The sequence below is a fragment of the Leptonychotes weddellii genome, chromosome 3 (genome assembly GCF_054177405.1).
Source record: "Leptonychotes weddellii isolate Sample4059 chromosome 3, ASM5417740v2, whole genome shotgun sequence".
Lineage (NCBI taxonomy): Eukaryota > Metazoa > Chordata > Mammalia > Carnivora > Phocidae > Leptonychotes > Leptonychotes weddellii.
The window spans coordinates 71,397,971-71,418,917 of record NC_138371.1 but is presented as its reverse complement, the minus strand read 5'-3'; the positions used below and the strand labels follow the sequence as shown (position 1 = coordinate 71,418,917).

The 20,947-nt window shown below is 40.2% G+C and overlaps 1 protein-coding gene across 2 annotated transcripts in view; it reads right to left on the bottom strand.

The window, feature by feature from the left end:
• CACNB4 (calcium voltage-gated channel auxiliary subunit beta 4) overlaps nucleotides 1-20,670 on the bottom strand; it is a 137,239-nt gene extending 116,569 nt beyond the window's left edge. Inside the window, exons 1-2 of one of the 2 annotated variants that reach the window (XM_081814455.1) lie at nucleotides 19,863-20,534; nucleotides 17,767-17,926 (exon numbers count right to left, since the gene is read on the bottom strand). In XM_081814455.1, the coding sequence (XP_081670581.1) occupies nucleotides 17,767-17,772 (6 nt within the window). In that variant the 5' untranslated portion in view covers nucleotides 17,773-17,926; nucleotides 19,863-20,534. Of the gene's footprint in view, nucleotides 1-17,766; nucleotides 17,927-19,862 lie in introns of both variants that reach the window. The other variant, XM_081814453.1, reaches the window with a different exon arrangement.
• Nucleotides 20,671-20,947: the final 277 nt, after the last annotated feature.

Below are 20,947 nucleotides of genomic sequence, written 5' to 3'. Positions count from 1 at the left end.
CCAGCAATTGCACTACTGGGCATTTACCCCAAAGATACAGATGTAGTGAAAAGAAGGGCCATATGCACCCCAATGTTCATAGCAGCAATGTCTGCAATAGCCAAACTGTGGAAAGAGCCGAGATGCCCTTCAACAGACGAATGGATAAAGAAAATGTGGTCCATATATACAATGGAATATTACTCAGCCATCAGAAAGGATGAATACTGAAATTTTGCATCAACATGGACGGAACTGGAGGAGTTTATGCTAAGTGAAATAAGTCAAGTAGAGAAAGTCAATTATATGGTTTCACTTATTTGTGGAACATAAGGAATAGTATGGAGGACATTAGGAGAAGGAAGGGAAAAAGGAAGGGAGGGAATCAGAGGGGAAGACGAACGATGAGAGACTATGGACTCTGGGAAACAAACTGAGGGTTTTAGAGGGGAGGAGTGTGGCAGGATGGGTTAGCCCGGTGATGGGTATTAAGGAGGGCACGTACTGCATGGAGCATGGGGTGTTATACGCAAACAATGAATCATGGAACAATACATCAAAAACTAATGATGTTCTGTATGGTGACTAACATAACGTAATAAAAAAAATAAATAAATAAATAAAAATAAATATTTACTGGTCCTGCACAAAGGGCACCAACAGATAGGTCTAAGATTAATTTACAAAGCTGATGTCTTAATTTTGCACAGTAAGAACTTAAGGAAGTCTGTTGCCCAGATGACCCCTGTCTTTACATGAATGAGCCTGAGGATCCAAGGACACATCCTGCTGAAGGGATCTACCATTGTTCTACCTAAATCAGGATGGCCCAAAGTAATAAGTCCCAGGGTAGCAATGACCAACAGCTGCTACCCTAGTCCCTAGAGTTCTTTCCAATGTCATACAAAAAATAAGGTTATGAACTAATAAAGTAATTTTATTTAGGCAGAATTATTTCCATGGACCTTTTCATAATCAACTCATAAAAAAAGAACTGGGATGATTTGTTTAATACTCTCATCTATAAAGAAATACCTGAAGAGTAGGTTTTATAGGAAAATGCTTAAAATTTTCCTTGCCAAGTACAGGAAAAACTAAAATATGTGTTCTGTTTCAAATTATTATACCTTTCTGTTGGATTTCCTGTAATTTTTTTTTTGTTTTCATTTGGGTTTACAGATTAACATAAGAAGGTCCATTTATGCGGGGCTCACTCTACTGACCTCATCTGCGAAGTCACAGAAATTTTGGATATGACCATCACCGACATAATGGCTCTGATAATGACAGAGTTGCTAAATTATGATCTAAGCTTGGAAATAAAAGGGAGGAAGTTGCAAGGATCTTATATTCAAGACAATGTCCCTGAACATGTCCTTGCAAATGAGAACAAGTAAGAAGAAATGAAGAGAATATATGATGGTAAGACAGGATTATTTCTTTTTTTTTTTTTTTTAAAGATTTTATTTATTTATTTGACAGAGAGAGACACAGCGAGAGAGGGAACAGAAGCAGGGGGAGTGGGAGAGGGAGAAGGAGGCTTCCCGCAGAGCAGGGAGCCCGACGCGGGGCTCGATCCCAGGACCCTGGGATCATGACCTGAGCCGAAGGCAGACACTCAACGACTAAGCCACCCAGGTGCCCCAAGACAAGATTATTTCTACACAGAATGCCTTTCAGCATTTTCTGTAACAAGTCAGCAGCTCTTTAAATGAGCCCCTCACTATTTCAGAGCTGCACCTGGTTTAATTGATGACTCTTGTCATTTCCTCATGGGTTGGTGCAATCCAGTCCCATTTTACTAGACACTGAGAACATCAATGTCATGGAGGCTTTGAGCTATAGCACCTATTCACTGATTCGGTATCAATTTCTCTCTTACCCTTGGTGTAGTTGGGGTTGAAATAAGGGAGGCACAAAAGAATGAAGGGAGTTGGTCCTTGCCCTCCAGCACTTTATATATGTAGAGATAAGCAACGGACACATGGAATAGTGAACTTGCTATATGAGGTGACATGCCCAGGTGAGTGGGGGTAGATGCTGCTATGTGAATTCAGAAGATTCAGAAATGCTGGGAACAGCCTCACGAAGCAGAGTAAGAGTTGGACTTCATACAGTACGAAAGCTGTAAGGGGGGGTGGTGGGCAGAGAAGAGCTCTCCAGAAGGAGGGGATGGTGTCCACATTTCTTGTACTTGGGATTAAGCACTGTCTACTCATGTAACTCTGGGGGAATCACACTGACTAGAGCAGGGTTACATGGAAATGGCTGAGATATGGCCATACAGGTCAGTAGAGTAGGATTCTATAATACCTTGATTCTTCAGTATATCTTTAGTATATCTCAAATGATTAAAAATGGCTTACATTTTAAAGTGGTCAAGAAACTGTTAAGTTCCATATACACACACAAACTTGTCACCAATGTTCATAGCAACATTATTCATAACTGCCAGAAAGTGAGAACAACCCAAATTTCCAACAGATACATACATAAAATGTGTTATATATATACAACAGAATATTATGTGGCAATAAAAAGAAATGAAATGCTGATATATGCTATATAAATCTGAAAACACTATGTTAAGCGAAAGAAGCCAGTCACAAAAGGCCACATATTGAATGACTGATTCCACAGGTACAAAATATCCAGAACAGGCCAATCCATAGAGATAGCTCAGGGCTGGGAAAGTTGGTGGGAAATGGGAATGACTGCTAATGTGTGCATGATTTCTCTCTGGCGTGATTAAAATATTCTGAAATTGACTGTGGTGATGGTTGCCCAATTCTGCAAATATACCTAAAACCACTGAATTGTACATTTTAAATGGGTGAATTGTATGGTATGTAAATTATAGCTCGATAAGCTGTTATTTATCTTTTTAATTTAAATTTTACTTAGTTAACATACAGTGCAATATTGGTTCCAGGAGTAGAGTTCAGTGATTCATCACTTACGTACAACACCCAGTGCTCATCACAACAAGTGCCCTCTTTAATATCCATGACCCATCTAGTGCATCCTCCCCTCCACCTCCCTCCATCAACCTTCAGTTTGTTCTTCATTGTTAAGAGTCTCTTATTCTTCCCCCCCATATGTTTATCTGTTTTCCTTCTTAAATTCCACAGATGAGTGAGATCGTATGGTATCTTTCTCTGAATGCCTTATTTCACCTAGCATAATACACTCTAGCTCCTTCCATGTCATTGCAAATGGCAATATTTCATTCTTTTTGATGGCTGAGTAATATTCCTGTGTGTGTGTGTGTGTGTGTACATACATCTGCTTTATCCATTCATCTGTCGATGGGCACTTGGGCTCTTTCCATAGTTTGGCTATTGTTGATAGTGCTGCTATAAACATCAGGCTGCCTGTGCCCGTTTGGATCTGTATTTTTGTATCCTTTGGGTAAATACCTAATAGTGCAATTGCTGGATCATAGGGAATAAAGCTGTTATTTAAAAGCAAACTATTAAGAGAGATGAACTCTAGGGAAGAGGATGTAGGGAGTCTAGGGTGGGAGGGGGGCTTAGTGTCACCAGTGAGCCCTGTTGGAAATATCAGGAGAGAAGACTGAGTTTCCCTTATCACATTCCAGCTCTTTTAAATATAAAGGCCTTTTAATTTCCTAAGTCTGCTAGCCTCCATTTTAAAATTTACTTTGATTTTTCGAAGAAGAAATAATAGTATGGCTGGTCATGGATATACATAACTACTATAACTGTAACTATATATATATACATATACATACATATCTACATATATCTCTTGGGAATCCCTGACAAATATATCACATTCAATCATTTCTGACCACTCCCTGGGTCCATCTTGATTTCTGGAGGAGTTAAGGTTATCAAATTTCAATTCATTCCAGTAACAATTTACTGAGCACCTGTCTAGGGACACGCACGCACGGTATGCAAAGCTATGCAAGGTTAGGGAGATGAGTAAGAAAGACATTCCTGGGGCGCCTGGGTGGCTCAGTTGGTTAAGCGACTGCCTTCGGCTCAGGTCATGATCCTGGAGTCCCTGGATCAAGTCCCGCATCGGGCTCCCTGCTCGGCGGGGAGTCTGCTTCTGCCTCTGACCCTCCCTCCTCTCATGTGCTCTCTCTCTCTCATTCTCGCTCTCTCAAATAAATAAATAAATCTTTAAAAAAAAAAAAAGAAAAAAAAGAAAGACATTCCTACTTCAAAGTGCTTGCCACTCCAGAAGACAGTAGGACAAATAAATGGGGACCTAAATGAAAAGGGACACTGTGAGTGCTCTGTACTGTCACCAAACTGCTGAAAGACCTACACGGAAATCATCTTGAGAGGGTATAGCAACAATGCAAAGCCGAAGCCCCATCCCAGACTAACTGAAGCAAAGTCTCTGAGAAGAAGGCCCTGGAAACATATTTTTCTAACGTAAACTCCATTCCAGCCCACAAAATCCACCCAATTTAAGACTGAGAATGTTTCCAGCAAATAAGGCTGACATAAATAACCTGAACAACATTTCCTCCACTGAATTCTGCAGCATGCTAGTTCTTCAAGTAGTTACTAGGTATTCCTTGCGGGGAGGGGATGGGTTCTGAGGTCAAATAAGTTTGCGATATCTTTGGGCTAAACAAAATTTAATTGGTTTATTTATTACAAAATGCTAAGAGACTTTAGTGGCCTATTGTATGCTGGGAATCTTTGAGAAAAGGACATACAATGTGGTTATTACCAAACTTATTTGTCTAGGGGATCATTTTTGTCACATATATCAACAGGCATATCAAATTAATGGTTAGAGATTCATTTACCAAAATTAAGAGATAGAGATACTCTGGAAAAATAATATGACCTTCTACTCCTTAATAGAAAAAGAAACATATAAGACAATAATATTTTTTTAATAGTTTTTTTTCCCTGGTTAGGATCTAAGCAATATCCCAAATGCCCTTTTTTGTAATCTAGTTGGCACTTGGAATAAGACTCATTTACTGAGAAAAAGGATGATTAAAAATCAATTTGAAGATTCTTTGCTGCAGAGTTCCTCAAGATGGAGAGCACGTTTCCTCTATGGCTTTCAGATATGCATGGTAAGGTACAGAAAGATGGGTATGGGGGCCAGAATGCATAGAGCTAGAACATAATTATTCTATAGCCAGTTCCTGGTCACTGTGGGTCCTGGCTGTCTAGAACAAAACTATTTCATAACCTTGGGATGAAGCCAGCGGTTTTCTCAGCCAGGAATCAAGATCAACAACTGAAGGACTGAAAACTTCAGAACCTGGACCCTGCTTCTGATCGGAGCTCCCTTGGGTCAGTTCCAAAGGCATCAGAAGAAATGGCCTAGTTTGCCAACCTCAGTGACACCATCATCCTGTCAGCCACCCAAGCCAGAAGTGGAGGGGCTCCTTCCAGACTCCCTTCCCTTCCTAAACTAATTAGTCATGAAACCTGCTGCATTGATGACTTAAGTATTTCTCAGTTTACCTCCTCCTCTCTATTCCCACTGCTACTGCCCCAGTTGAGGCCTACACCACCTCACACCTGCACTATTTCAACAGCTTTCTAATTGGACTCCCTGCCTGAATTCTCCCTCCTCAAATCCATCCTCCACTCTGACCTATGTATGTCTGATCACACCTTTCCAGTTTAAAAATCTTTCAACAGCTCATTACCTACTGCAAATAATTTTCCCCATACTATGCTCTGCAAAACACTAATATTATGTGTGGTCCACAAAAAAAAAAAAAAAAAAAGAGAGCTCTTTGAAACTGAAAAGTAGGTACAATGAGGAGGAATACCTATCAGTATCTGACCTGTCCTCAGTATAGCAGAAGGGTCCAAACATTCCTTGGAGACTCAGGACCCAGCAGAAGTTCCAATCAGTAAATCAAGAAATGCTTCCAGAGTCTATAAGTATCATTGGGTAGAGGATCTTGGATGTCATGTAACATAATGCTTATGGGATAATGGGCACTTTTTACGCTTCTCAGAAATGGTCATAGTTTATAGCCAGAGCCTACTGAGTATCCTCAAGTTTTCTCCAGGAAGTCATTCTAGAGCTTTGAAACTATCCATTTTTCATTAAGTATGCAGAAGTGAGGTTTTATGCTCACAGCATTTTGCAATCCCTAAATTAGGAACTGAAAACTCAAATACTCTAAGAATCAGATAGATCACAACTGAGAGAATTCTGGCTGAGTTTCCAGAACAAGGTATCTGATGTGTGCCCTCCCCCTCAACGTCTTCAAGATATCTTCTTACTAAACTAGTCACTGAGTTAGACAAATCTTCAGTATTTGAGTTGGCTGCTGGCTGGCATTTGAAAGCCAGCTTCTCTATGTAAATGCAACACTCAAATGAAAAATCTAACAACTAGATGCACATCTTACAGCCAGAATATATTTTAGTTAAAAGGGATATGAATCAAAAACGTAGATTCACAGAATCTACGTTATGCATTTCCTTGTCCTTTTTCTATCTTATTTATATTCTTCTTTATTTTTCCTTCTCTTAAAATTTTTTTGGATAATTTATACAAAGTTTGGAATGTAGCATGAACAACCTTCTTCTAGTTACCTTTATATCAGTGTATATTTCAAAACCAGGGCAAAACAATACATACTTATCAACATACTATTCAATCCTAATAAAATCCTTAGAGTTGTATCTTGCATTGTTCTTTATATTAAGCTTTGATCCAAGGAGTTTCTCTCTCTCTCTCCCTCTCTCACAGCTAATGAAAGCATCTATAACAACAAATGGTAACAGTGTACTTCAATTATAAGACCCACCTCATCCTTCTTGAAAGACTGCACTCCATGCTAATAATAATTTAGAATTAGAGCTATAAAAATAATATAAGAAACCAGTCTCTAAAAATAACATATGTTATTTTATAAGCAGGTAGATTTTGAAAATGAAAACATTCAAGTAGTGTTCATGTAATATGTATGCTAGCTTGGCTTTAATCTAGTTCCTTACATACACTTAGAGACTTACTCAGTACTTCTCTATTGAGTGTGTACATCCACATACCAAGTACACAGTCTTCCAGGAGTAAACATCTGAACCTTAGGACCTTATTTCGATAAACCTCAACCAAGACTCACAGCAATCATCATTTTATCCCCTGTCACCAGAACTGGCTTTCTGCTGAGGCCCTGGCACGGTTCTGAAGCATAAGGACCAGCTCTCACCCCGAGAACAGCTTGGCTCTGACCCTGCAGACCATGCTAGAGGAGGGGAGAAAATCTACTTCCCAGAGTCCTCCTACCTTAAAAATCATGGTTTTCAGAGAAGTGAGGCATCTGCCACATATAGGTATGTAACCACCACTATAGTGACCTGTCCCAGAGAGGGCATGAAACAAAAGGCCAAGATGAGCATCACCCAATGAGAAAGTCTTCCACTCTGGGCACTGGAAGAATATGGTTTACCCACCTCCCAATGATAACTCATGGATCCCATCCTTAGTCCACTGGTCAAGAATTAGTGCTGTTTCTAAACTCAGGACTCCAGCACATGGTCAGCATATGAATCTACTCCCTTCTACGCTTCCTAACAATTAGAAGCAAGAACCTTTATTATATCCTTCCTAATCTTAATCCCAGCTCCCAGAATCCCACTAGTTACATTTGTTTTCCCAAAAGAGACTCCCAAAATTTCTAATTGAAGTATATCACACACATAAAGAAACTTGCACATATCCTATGTGTACAGTTCAATGGATTCTTACAAATTTTACGCACTGTATAACCAGCAAGCAGTCAACACTGACTTTTTAATAGAGATAACCAAGGTCTGCTTAGCTTCACTAAAAATGGCGAGGCCTGACCTCCAAGCTAATATTTTCCAAGGGCTTCCTCTACCTTACAAAACAAGTTCTGCTTCCAACACTGTCAAGGAAACACTCCTCTTGACTTTCCTGCCCCCACTTAGTCCATGTATCTTTTAATAAGGAGGCTGTTGTCAGAACTGTAAAATCTCATGACATTAATCCTTACTCCCACCAATCCTCCCACTGTTTCTGTGGTAGGAATCACAATACGACTTGAGGAGAAATCCTAAGAATTATTTTAGTCTGGTCATGACAGCGGAGCACAGCTGACCCACAGCTGACCGTTCTTCTGTATCTGCTTAGTATCAGCAGAGACCTTCATATATTTAAGGCAATCATGGAAGCCCACATAGCTTAGCTTCTCAAGCTTTCTCCACAACACTAACATTTAAACCTTTTATTTTATCCCATTTCTAGACCTTGTTGAAGTACTCCAAATCTTAATAATAATTTTTAAAAACAGTACAGGGGCACCTGGGTAGCTCAGTCTGTTGAGCGTCCAACTCTTGATTTTGGCTCAGGTCATGATTTTGGGATCGTGGGATCAAGCCCTGCATGAGGCTCTGCACTCAGCACAGTCTGCTTCTCCCTCTCCCTCTGCTCCTCTCCCCACTCTCGCTCTCTCTCTCAAATAAATAAATAAATAAATAAATAAATAAATAAATAAACAGTACAGGAATTAAAATCCAGGTCACCATTTGTACTGGAACTAGAGACATATGAAAGCCAACACACACCTCCAATGGAAAATGACCAACAGCATCTCCTTCAGAGCTTCACTAACAGCTTCAGAAGTGTGGTTTAGGAATGCCTTCAAACTGCATGATTTCATCTACTGACACCGATATAAGTCAGACAGGGCTCATCAGTGATGTGGATGAAACCAACATTTACCTCTCCGGATCAACACCCAGCCCACCCCCACTCTGCTTTCACAGTGTGTTGTTGCTGACCTATAAGCTCTGCTCTTTGGCTTCTGGTTGTGTTTGGCCAATCAGAACCCTAGCATAGATCAGAGTAAGGGAAGAGAATGAGATTGGAGTATACATCCCCTGGCTTCCTCCCTGTGGGATGCCCGTAGGCTGAGGATATCCCTCCCCGAGGAAGACTGCATCCATCTCAAGGTAGCCTTCTTGACAGAACTCAGTCCTCCCAGGTTCCCATAATCATGCTTTTGCCCTTTCCTGGTTCTGTTGGGCCTAAAGGTGCTAACAACTCTGCAGTTACCAGCCCTGGGAGTACTGTGGTATCCCTTGTGGCTTCCTTCTACCCTACCTACACCTCTTCTATTTATTAAACCTCTCAAGTTATCCTAATTTGAGGATGCTGTTTTTTTGTAGGGATTCTGACTGATTCTGAAGGAACCCCACTCATAACTTAGAGTTCCTTTGATCTTTTACAAATATTGCTATCCCTTTTACTTTTAAAAATATCACTACTAAGTCATGCAAACGTTTCCCTGAATTGGAAGCTCATGGAGATGAATTGAAAATGAGAGAAACAATAAAAATGGAACTTTGGTACTCTTGGCTAAGGCCAAATGTAGCATCCGTGTGCAACTGCCATCAAGACCTGCATACGAATAATGAGAATTCTAACATTTCCCTAAAACACAAAACCTCTTTCAGACGTTCTCTAGCACTGAGCTTTTATGTTCATCTAAGTTTTGTGGATGTGTTGTCATTTCAATCCATCAAAATGGGGACTTTGAACCATAACAGAAAACAATATCAAACAAGAAAGCTTGAAAGAAATTGGGACTCTAATCTGGATTCCAAGTAGATAAAGGTCTCACCATTGGGGTCAGAGAGCAATCTGTTCTCTGTTTTGGAAATTCTCCCAACTCCCAAATGCTTTGTAAGCTGTCAAGCAAGCACCATGCAAATAATACAACTCTACCAGCCTTTGTTATTCCAATTTTTTAGATTATTAACCCTTGCATTTGGCATCGTGAAAAGAAGAGTGGTCTGGTGAGAGACTTGAGGAAGGTTCCAGGTCCAGCTCCACCATAAATTGTCTGAGTCATTCTGCACAAGTTGCCTAAACTTTTTGGGCCTCAGTTTTTCCATTTATAAAATAAAGAGGGATGAACTTCACAAGTTTTTGTGGGTTTTCAAGAACCCAATTCTTACAACAGAGAGTAGACAAATTCTTCTTATGAAACCTGGAGGCCATACATAGCCTAGAGCTGCTTCCCACAACCAAGAACACTTCTTCGAAGTCTTATGTTTCATTTTGAGCTAATTTCCTTTAGTCTCAATCAAAAAAGGGTGTTTATTTTAATATAAAAATATCTTACAATACATACCAATCCATATATATACATCTTAAAATGTGCTAATCATTTAACTCAGCAATTCCAGAAGGCTGTTCTGGAGAAATGCTCCATGTGTACACAAATATTCCTCTATAAGAATGTTAACTGTAGCATTTAGCTACAGGATTGAAAAACAGGAAATATTCTAAATCTACCAGTGGGCTAAATTCGTTATGGCAAATCCACACTATACAGTCAGTATGTCACTCAGTTTGTGAAAAAAGAATAAATTGATATGGAAAAACATCCATGGTACATTTTTTTCTGAGGAAAAAAAGTCACAGGACAATATTTATTATGTTCTTATTCATGCTTTTTAAAATTACAAATATGATATGTGCATTTGTAAGTATGTTTTTCTAAATACCCATGTTGGTCAATGTATAGGAAAAAAGACTGAATGGATACCCACTGAATTGTTAAAAACACCTACCTGTGGAGAGAGGAATAGGTTGGGAGGTTGTTAAGGAAAACCAATTTTTCATCCTATATAGTTTTGTATTATTTACACATTTTCTCCTAAAACCTCATTTCACTGAATTTAAGATACCAATGATTTTATTTTATTTTATTTCATTTAAAGATTTTATTTATTTGACAGCAAGAGAGGGAACACAAGCAGGGGAAGTGGGAGAGGGAGAAGCAGGCTTCCCGCGGAGCAGGGAATCTGATGTGGGGCTCGATCCTAGGACCCTGGGATCATGACCTGAGCCGGAGGCAGACGCCTAACGACTGAGCCACCCAGGTGCCCCTAAGATACCAATGATTTTAAAAACCAACATTAGATTATGTACCACTAGGGGAAAAAAACTGCCAATAGAGCTATGAGTTTTAAGATGTAGCCCCATTTTAGGGCACCTGGGTGGCTCAGTCAGTTAAGTGTCTGCCTTCGGCTCAGGTCATGATCCCAGGGTCCTGGGATCGAGCCCCACATCGGGCTCCCTGCTCCGCGGGAAGCCTGCTTCTCCCTCTCCCTCTGCCTGTCGCTCCCCCTGCTTGTGCTCTCTCTCTGTCAAAATAAATAAAATCTTTAAAAAAAAAAAAAAGATGTAGCCCCATTTTAGATATATCAAAATGTTGGGGGTGGAAGGCAGGGAATGTGAGCTTTAGGATTAATAAAATACAATATAAGACTTGAAAAATTGTTACAATATTAAAAAAAATAACATTGGCACTCTAGGAAGATGCACATCTAGGAAGAGGTTTTATATACCAAATTGTTGGTATATAAAATTAATAATTTTATTAATTATTAATTAATTAAACATGACCATCAAAGTGGTCTTTTTTTTTAAAATCAAATATCTACCTAGGTCTTTTTGATCTGTTTGGTTTTATTCCTTACTCTACTCTTCAGTAGCCTAGCACTTCACAGAAGTGCAGCATGACAACTAAGCATGTTTTGTGTTTCCCTACTTTATCAACTTTATCTTAATTCCATTCCTATATTCTAAGCATTAACAATATGATTAAACATGAGATGATATAGGGGCTCCTAAGGGGCTCAGTCAGTTAAGTTTCCAAATCTGGATTTCGGATCAGGTCATGATCTCAGGGTCGTTAGATTGAGCCCTGTATCTGGCTCTGTGCCCAGCGGGGAGTCTGCTTGTCCCTCTTCATTTTCTTCTCCTCCATCACCCCCTCCTCTTTCTCGTTCTCTCTCTCTCTCTCAAATAAATAAATAAAATCTTTTTTAAAAAGTGAGATGATTTGAAAATCTGATAAATTCTTAATTCTGTCCCTTAGATCAATAGAGCCATTGAATCAAATAAGTCCAAGACATTAATCTCTGGGACATCAATTAAAATTAAATGATATTAAGCTATAAATAATGACTCTTTGGAAACAAACCAGGGAACTAATTTGTTGACCAAATATTTTAGCATGATATTCACCACATTTTTCTGCCTTCATGATAGATACTTGCTTCCAACTCTTACTTCATTCAAACACTCTTTAAGGGAATATTTGAGAGGTTGGACTGAGGTAAAGATTGCCCCTTTTCTTCTATCCTCTGGCCTTTCATTTTATCATAGAAGAAAATTAAACAGATCAGGCACAGTGACTCCTTTTAAAAGTAATGAATGACTTTTTAAAAAATAATTAATGTCTCCTAGAATTTATTATATTCCTGGGGTTTTCTAATTGATTGATTATTGCTTTTAGTACACCCCAAAGGATAATAATGATGAGCTGAAGAAAATTTTGTAAAGCAAGAAAACACCAAACAATAAACATTCTTGATGATTAAGCAACGTAACAATCATAAAATAATTATTTAAACTTTTTTCTTGTCAACAGTCTCCTAGTGATAGCTAAGACAACTTGGCCAAGACAGAAAGATACAAATCATTTAAAGCAGAAATACCACTCCTCACTTATCAATAAGAGTTAGGAGAAGCTTACTTCTCAGAAAGCATTTGCTTTTGATTTTTTTTCTTAGAGATGAGGCTCAAGTGTTTCCATCTCAAATCACTGTGGGCTGGAAGTGCAATGTGGGTATTGGCAAGCAAATGAGCAACAGACAAAGCATCCTTTTGGCTTTAGAGTTAAAAGTCTTAAATAAAACATCACCCCTTTTCAAAAATCTAGTCCTCTCAAAGATGTGCACCATATACACTTTCCTCCTTCAAAGATTCTGAAAAGGCCAAACATTCAGACTCAGGGACCAAATACAGAGACCTTACTCAGTATGCACAACACACCATGGTAATTGATCATTTCAAAAAGCAAATGGCATATGGTGGTATTTGTATCCCAAATGAAGAAATTGCTTATCGACAAACAGAACAGAATTTTAGATGTAGAAAAACCTTAGAAATCATCTAACCAAGTGTTTTCATTTTATAGGAAGGAAAATTGAGAATCGGAGGGATCAAATGACTTGACCAAGGTCACTACTAATAAGAGGCAAACACCAAGACTTCCAACTCCTAGTGCTCTTTCAATTAGATTCTACTGCCTCTTTCTCTGAAACAAAATACAACAAACTAATCAGAAGGCCTTAGGACATCAGTACATTCTTCCACTTGACAGCCACTATAATATTTTTTTTAACATTTTTTTTTTAAGATTTTATTTATTTGACAGAGAGAGACACAGTGGGAGAGGGAACACAAGCAGGGGGAGTGAGAGTGGGAGAAGCAGGCTTCCCGCTGAGCAGGGAGCCCGATGCGGGGCTCGATCCCAGGACCCGGGATCATGACCTGAGCCCAAAGCAGACGCTTAATGACTGAACCACCCAGGCGCCCCCCACTATAATATTTTTAGAAAGCACTGTCAAACCATGCAAATGCTCTGAAAATAAACTAAAGGATTAGATGGAAATACCAAGCCTGCAGAGAAAGGAGCATGCCAAAAGCATAAATATATTCATGATATGTATAATAATAATAGCAGAAAACACATGTTTTAAGTGCTTTACACATACTACCTTATTTAATCTTCAAAACCACCCAAGATGTAGGTTTCATTACTATTAACACTTGAGTAATGTGGAAACTGAGGCACAGCAAGTCTAAGAAATGTACCCAAAGCCACAAACTGGGAAGTGGGGAGCTGGGACGTCATCCCTAGAAATCTTGCGTGGAGTCTCTGCTTTTAATCCCAGCATTATTACACTACATTATTGTTTTGTAATACAAAGTACAAAAAGTAATTTTAAAAAAAGATTGAGAAACAATTTTAACTACAACCCTTTTACTCACCAAACTTCTCAACAAATCTGCTAATAGAGAAGTAACACTGAAGGTCAGTGTTATATTACACTCAAGCTAAAAAGAGAAGAAAGATTAAAGAGTAATAGGATTAAAATGGCAAAATAAGAGAACTAAGTTATTCACAAACTACACAATCAAGCTCTTGAGCAATTGACAGTTGCCAATATTCATGTTAGAATGTATCCCTTCCATCAGTTCCCCTGAACAAAAGGGCTGAAAGCAAATTCAAAACATCCTGTTTCAAGTTTAAGACTTTTCACTATTTCTTTTTTTTTAAGATTTTTTTTTTATTTTTAAGTAATCTCTATACCCAATGTGGGGCCCAAACCCACAATCCCGAGATCAAGAGTCGCATGCTCCACCAACTGAGCCAGCCAGGTGCCCCTCACTATTTCTTGAATGATGCAAAAGGAAAAAAAATGTATATATATATAGGATGTAGGAAGTACTGACATAGTGGCACCATTTAAGATGAGAGAAAAATATTTATTGCTGGAACTATACATTTATGTTATAAAAGAATACATAAATGTAGAGTGAGACCAAGTACTGATCTATTTCGATCTTGCAAACTATCATGTGAGCCATCTGAGCCAGTTTTATCTTAGATTCACACGCTCAGAATCTTAAAAAGTTCAAAGCCCAGGGCATAAAAATCTACAACTCCCAATCTGCTTGCCATGATTTTCTATGAACTGCAAACTCCCTCGAGTTTACACACTAAGCAGTGCCCTCTGGGGCCCTGTCTCAAGTAAGATCACATGCCAGGGTCCTTAGCAGGGTGGCGGGTTAGAGCTATTTCTGTTTTTGAAGTCAACGAGGCCTGATGGAGGCACGGTAAAAAGGCAAGTAAATCAGCCTGATTTAGATCAGCTGCAGAGTCTACATCTACAGAACTTTCTTGGTATAATGTTTAACTCAGCTTCATGGATATCTGAGCTCATGACGTGATGATCACTGTCAAGGACTAGTGGGGGAGGGAAGAGAGAAAAGAGAAAATGAGAACAGTCCAGTTCTGTCTTCTTGTGCTCTTCGGGTGGCTCAGTTTCCCCAGGTAAGGGATATTAAAAGGAGATGGTGAACAGAATAATGAGAGAACTACCCACATAGAAATAAGGTCCGCACTGAACTTGGATAGAAACGGAAGGGCTAAGGCAAGGATGCCTGCCCACCTTTTCCCTAAAATAACCCTAATTATTGCTGACCTTCCTACAGAATATCTTGTACCACAGAAAAATGTAGTGTTCACTAAGCACATATGGAGTCACAGGACTATATTCTAAAATCCTGACTGACTCATCATAATCTAATAGGAAGAACACCAGCAGGAAAGAAGATGCAGAAGTCCCAGAGAAAAGGTGGGGAACTGATCCTAACACATCCCTCTGTCACTTGAAAATGGAAATGACAAAGAAAGTAGCCAGAATGATGACCTTGGAGAGGCAAATTCATGGATTCTGATCAGATTTAAGGGCTTTCTCTCTTTAGCTCAATGACAATTACATCTAGAAATCATTTCAATATACATTTTAGAAAACCATCATTGCTAAGAATTGACTGATTGAACAGAAATTTCTGTTCATCATTCACTTAGACTCTGAGCAAATACCAGAATCACTCTCCGGCCAGTGATGCCAACAAACAGACCTTGGATTCTTTAACAGAACAGGTCTCATTCTCTAGAAATAGACCAAAAAGACTTTCTGACCCCGGAAGGTCCTCTGATCTCCCAAACCATAAAGACCTCCAGTCTTCCCGTTTCCAAAAGGAATCTAATCCTTAATATGCCTACCGTGGTTTCCCAAATGTCCCTAAACACACAAAGCCTTCTGTTTGAAGTTGATCCTCCTTCCTAGCAAGCACAAGGACGTAACTTCATATTTAAAATAACTTTATCGTATCTCTGACAGCAGCAATTCTTTATTCTCTTGTGGCTGTGTGCCTTTCAACCCTCTCGGGTATCTTCCTTTATGTCAAAAGCAGTTAATTTTCCTCCTCCAAAAGCTGTATGGCAGAAATCTCCCACTTAGCATTAACCATCAATTAGCAAAGCATGGAGCGTATCTATATACGAACGTACCGGGGTATACAACTATGGGTACACAGACATGTAGGCAAACGTACACAGTTGTGCAGCTTATAGAAAATGAATAGTTTAAATAATTAGCATATAGTTATACTTTTAATAATGTATAGATACATATAAATTTAAAGGTGTGCTTTTATATGCACACACAGATATTACATACACATTACAGTTTGTAAATTCACCTTCACTTTAACTTTTACACCTATAAGATTTCTAACAGTATTAGTAAATACATTAGGCTCCTTTCTATGAGTGGAAACACTTCCAAGGATACATTTTCCTCTCTAGTAAATGCCCTGAGTTATGATCTGATTATCTTTTTCGCTGAGAAAGTCTCAGGTCTCTCCCTCGAAGCACTTTAGAATGTAAGCATTTAAAGATGGAAGCAACTGTGTCAGAGAAATCAACTATTAATTCTACGTGCAAATAGCCCTGACTTCACTTTACAAAATACTCTAAAAGTCTATATTTCATTTAAAGCGCTCAAAATTCCAGAAGGCCCACGTAGAAGATTTAAATTGTGCAAAGCACCTTTTGCACCGGCCAGTCTAGTTCTAGTGTGCTGAATCTTTTATCAGCTGAGAACACCATTTCACAGCAAAGGATGCAATATACAGTGGCAGGTTTAGAATGACATATTCATATAGATGTGCACTGAGAGTCTGAAAAGATACAAATCAATATGTTAGCAGTGATTATCTCGTGGTGGATTTTTAGGTAACTTCTTCTACTTATCTGCTTCTTCCATTTATCCCCGTAAAAACATCACTGCTATTGTTTGTGTAATAAACCTGCTGAATGAAAAAAGAAATCTACTCGTGATTTCACAAATGTGAACATATACAATGAATCCGTTTATAAAACAAGGAGCAGATCTATCAAAATCTATTGTGAATCAGATAAAAAACACATAGTGTATCCGGGAGGCTCCGTCAGTGACAAGCATCTTGGCCACCTGGACCTCTATTAAGACCAAGCGCAGGTAGTGAAGGTGGGATAAGGCAGCCTTCACACGGAAGACAACGTAGTACAAGTCTGTGCGCACGATCTCTTGTAACTGGCCTGGTCCGGGTATGTACTCATTCAGGAGCACACATTCCATGATCCACATCAAGGTAACAAAAGGAGTAACATGATGTTCTGCGTGAAATCTCTCATTCCTATGCAGAGCTTTGCTGTGGGGCACTGAATCATCTTTTGCACTTCCTTATATTCTGAATGATGCAAACAATCAACTATTCTCCTAGAAACCAGAGCAGAAACGAATGGACTTGTCCCAAAAGGCTCCATAGAACTCAAGAATCTAAAATGCCCAGACTCAGGTGTGTTCCCACATGGTCCTTGTCCCTCTCTCTTTATACATACAGTGCATGAAATGCCCAAGTTACAAGTGAAAAGCTAGGCTATTAGAAGGATAATATCTATCCCTGGACCAGAATCTCAAGAAAAACCTTGCATAACAGGACCCAAATCTCTCTCTTACTGTGGGGATGTGAGGTGCTAACAGTGTATAATGATGCTTTATCCTTACTCAGACTAAAATTTCATCAGTCCCTAGCAAGATGATCTTATTACAGACTTACTGTGTGAACACACTGAATACAATCACTTATCCCATGTTAAACTCCCACACACCCCACAAAGACATTTGCAACAGCACAGAGCGGTAGGACACAGGCGGACGGCACCCCGACCCCCCCGAAAAAGTGCCGTACTCAGCTTTTAGTGCCTGTATATTCTTGGACTGCAGCTGGTCATCTGAGAAAAGCCTCTTCACACCTATCCAGCAGCCCTGCTCCGAGAGCTCTGCTCCAGTCTGGGCGAACCCCCACACTTACAGCCATAAATGCATTAGCACTGAGAAAGACTGCTGAGGATGTGGCACTCCAGGTGTGGCTTTATCTGTCACTTCACCGGGTCAGCTATTTAGGCCTAGTCTTCTCCATTGGCTTGAAGCTTTGGTCACACCATCGTGGGTAACACATCACATTATTCTTCCTTATAAAAACAAATAAACTCAAATGAGCATCCTGAGCCAGTTCATCCCTCCAAACACCTCTGCCTTCCCCTCTGATTTCAGTGACACGCTTTCAATCCCAGCCCACTGAAAGCCTCCTGTACTTCTAAGTGAGGACCGGCCAGATGCCGCTCTTCATTTCTTGGGTTTCCCACCTTCCTCGCCTCCGCAGATCCCCGAGGATCTCAGGCTGCTGGCCACCACTGAGTCACCAGGAGCACAGCACTGCAGTACCTAGCACTACCCGCCATCAACTACCACCAGTCAAAGCACTGCACTCTGCACCTCCCACCCCACAGTGAAACTCGGCCGTCCTGGGAGGCTGGACCAAAAGGAGGGGGGAAAAATGTTTTCGTACTTATAATGGCTTCCCTCCAAACCAGTGCATCTGAAATTTACACAGTTCTAGAGAACAAGGTGCTGGGTACATTAGTTCCCAGCCGACTCTGCTCATTCCAGCCGGTTTCTAAAATAACTGGTGATTCCGAAAGAACTCCCGTCCACGGAAGTGCAATGCAGCGCCCGAGTTAAAATAGATGGTCGCAAATAAAAGTTACAATTCAATAAGGCCTCACACATTTCACAACTGAGTGTGGACAGAAGGGGTATGAGAAACAATCAGGCCTCCTGAAGGACCCCGCTGGGGAAGCTGGCTTACTGAACTCCTATAGTTCTTCCACCCCACTCGCAAGTGTGGACTTCCTCTATTTCAGCCACCAACATTTCAAACTACAGCCCCTTGCGATCAGCTGGCAGTCGGGATAATTTACGAGCGCACTGGGCACCATGCAGAGAGACTTTGCAGAAACAGAGTTAGAGTCAGAGCTAACACCGAGACAAGGAGGAAAAATGGAATGCCTGATCAGAACAGAGGATTTCTATCTTTCATAGAGAGCACAGTTTGATATATCCGTCTGCATTGACATACATGTACCATGGGGCTCTGTTGTTGTTGTTGTTGTTATAGTCTGTTTATTTGGTGGTTTAGCCAAGGAATCTTATATAACACATTCCTGTTTCAAATGTAGCAGCATGTATGGCATTTCACTCATATAAAATTCAGACTCCCCACAGCAGGTCCCATCAGCCACCCCAAATCATTTTACCTTGCAACGTTTCAATATGATTGATGAAAATCAAGAACTACCACTAGCACAGAGTGAAAGCAAGATTCAGTCATCAGCTTTACCCTATATCCGCAAGCTAACATTCTGGTGGTATGATTTTAGGGCTTTCGGAAAACCATTTTCATCCTGATCTTAATAGATGACATGAGCCTGACCTACGGAAGGAAAGGCGTCCAGTTTTGTAAGCCAAAACACACGTGAGCCTACTTCAGTCTTCCAGGGTAGAGTGGAGGAGCGCTAGCATCTGCCTCTGCACTGGGCTGTTAGATGACCACAACCTTTGCAGCTCATTTCCTTAACAAAGAAGCAGTGGATCTGCACCACTTGTTTGGTCAGAAAGCACATAATACAGCTACAGCTGAGCAACTTCCATTCATGCTAGCTCACTAAACAATGTGTATTATATAATGAATGAGCCTTTCGTCTGAACCCTTCTATTGGAAAACATAGGCACTTTCTGCATAGTTTAAGTGGATCTACAAGGAGCAGTTACCCCTTGTGAGATCAAACGTGGACTGAGTAATGTATAAATCACAAACAGCTTACACTCTTAGATGCCTTGGCTACCACCCTAGTTTCTTTTTTGCTTGACAAGAAATTATATAATAAAACATAATTTCAGCTCACTCTGAACTATACAGAGAACATTCACACAGCAGCTAGCAAGCGCCCGAATGATGTTGGCTTTCAGCTCCATGTTCCCTGCGTTGCCTAAGAAATGGGGTTGGGGGGGTGAGTGGGAGGAGGGAGAGGAGGGGAGAGGGAATCAGCTATCTGTGAAGATACTTACAGCCTCGGAGTCTTCAATTCCATGCAGGTACAAATTGTCATACATGGAGGTCTGATAATCCAGAGCACCTCTGTCAAGGCAAAAATAAAATTGCTACAGGAGCCACGGCTACAGCTAAAAGACAGAAAAGGCCCGTTGGAAGGACTGCACTTGTCTCATCAATTCCCGGGATTTACCAGGCAAGATGCTATTCATTCACATCACACAGGGTGAGGTTATCCCCAGAGGCAGTCCAGCCCTGGCATTTTATCTGCCTTCCCAATACAGAGCATAAAGAAGCAAAACCCTTCCTCAAGCACAGACTGGTGACTGAGCTAGGAAAGCGGCCTGTGATTGGCTCAGCTTCCCTGCTTCAGTCAGCTGAAGAGTGTTCCCTCAGAGAGTGGAGAGCGCCTCAGAGCATCCTACCCAGCAAGGAGCTGCTTCCTGTTTCGCCTGCACTGTGCAGTTCTGCAATCCACACTTAGCAATATCTGAGAGGCTGCTCGGAATGTCTGGAAAGGCAGACTCTTGAATACTTTAAACACGACTGCTCACCTTCTTAATTAAATTCGCAATGGGTGGGGGAGCAAAGGAGAAATTTTATTTTCAGAGAATATTGTACAAAGACAGGCAAACAGATACGAACTCCCATCCAGCATCTGTGCTTAACAGATGCAATTTAAGTCAAATGGGCAATAAGTCATTAAAAAAAAAAAAACACGAAGGTAAAGGAAAAATGGATATGATAAACAGATGTAAGTAAGATTTCTTGTGGGAATTTCTACTGTAGAAGTCTTCAGTGTTCTCACTGAAGTCTCTCTGCCCCACTGGCAAGAAAAGACCTCTGTGACCCAACTAGTGAAGCTTGAAAAAGAAGCCCAAAGTCTCTCAAAGGCTTTTATTTAGATGCAAAATGTTTAATGTCTTTTTAGTTTGACATTTTGAACCTGTGACAGCTAGTGTTTTCACTTAAATCCTTCATCCCCTTTCCAATACTTAGACCTTTAATATTCCTAAAGCAGCACTGATCACTTCCCAAAACCCCAACAGAAAAAGTCCACTCCCTCCCTCTGCTCCCACCACACTACAACTCGGTTTGACTT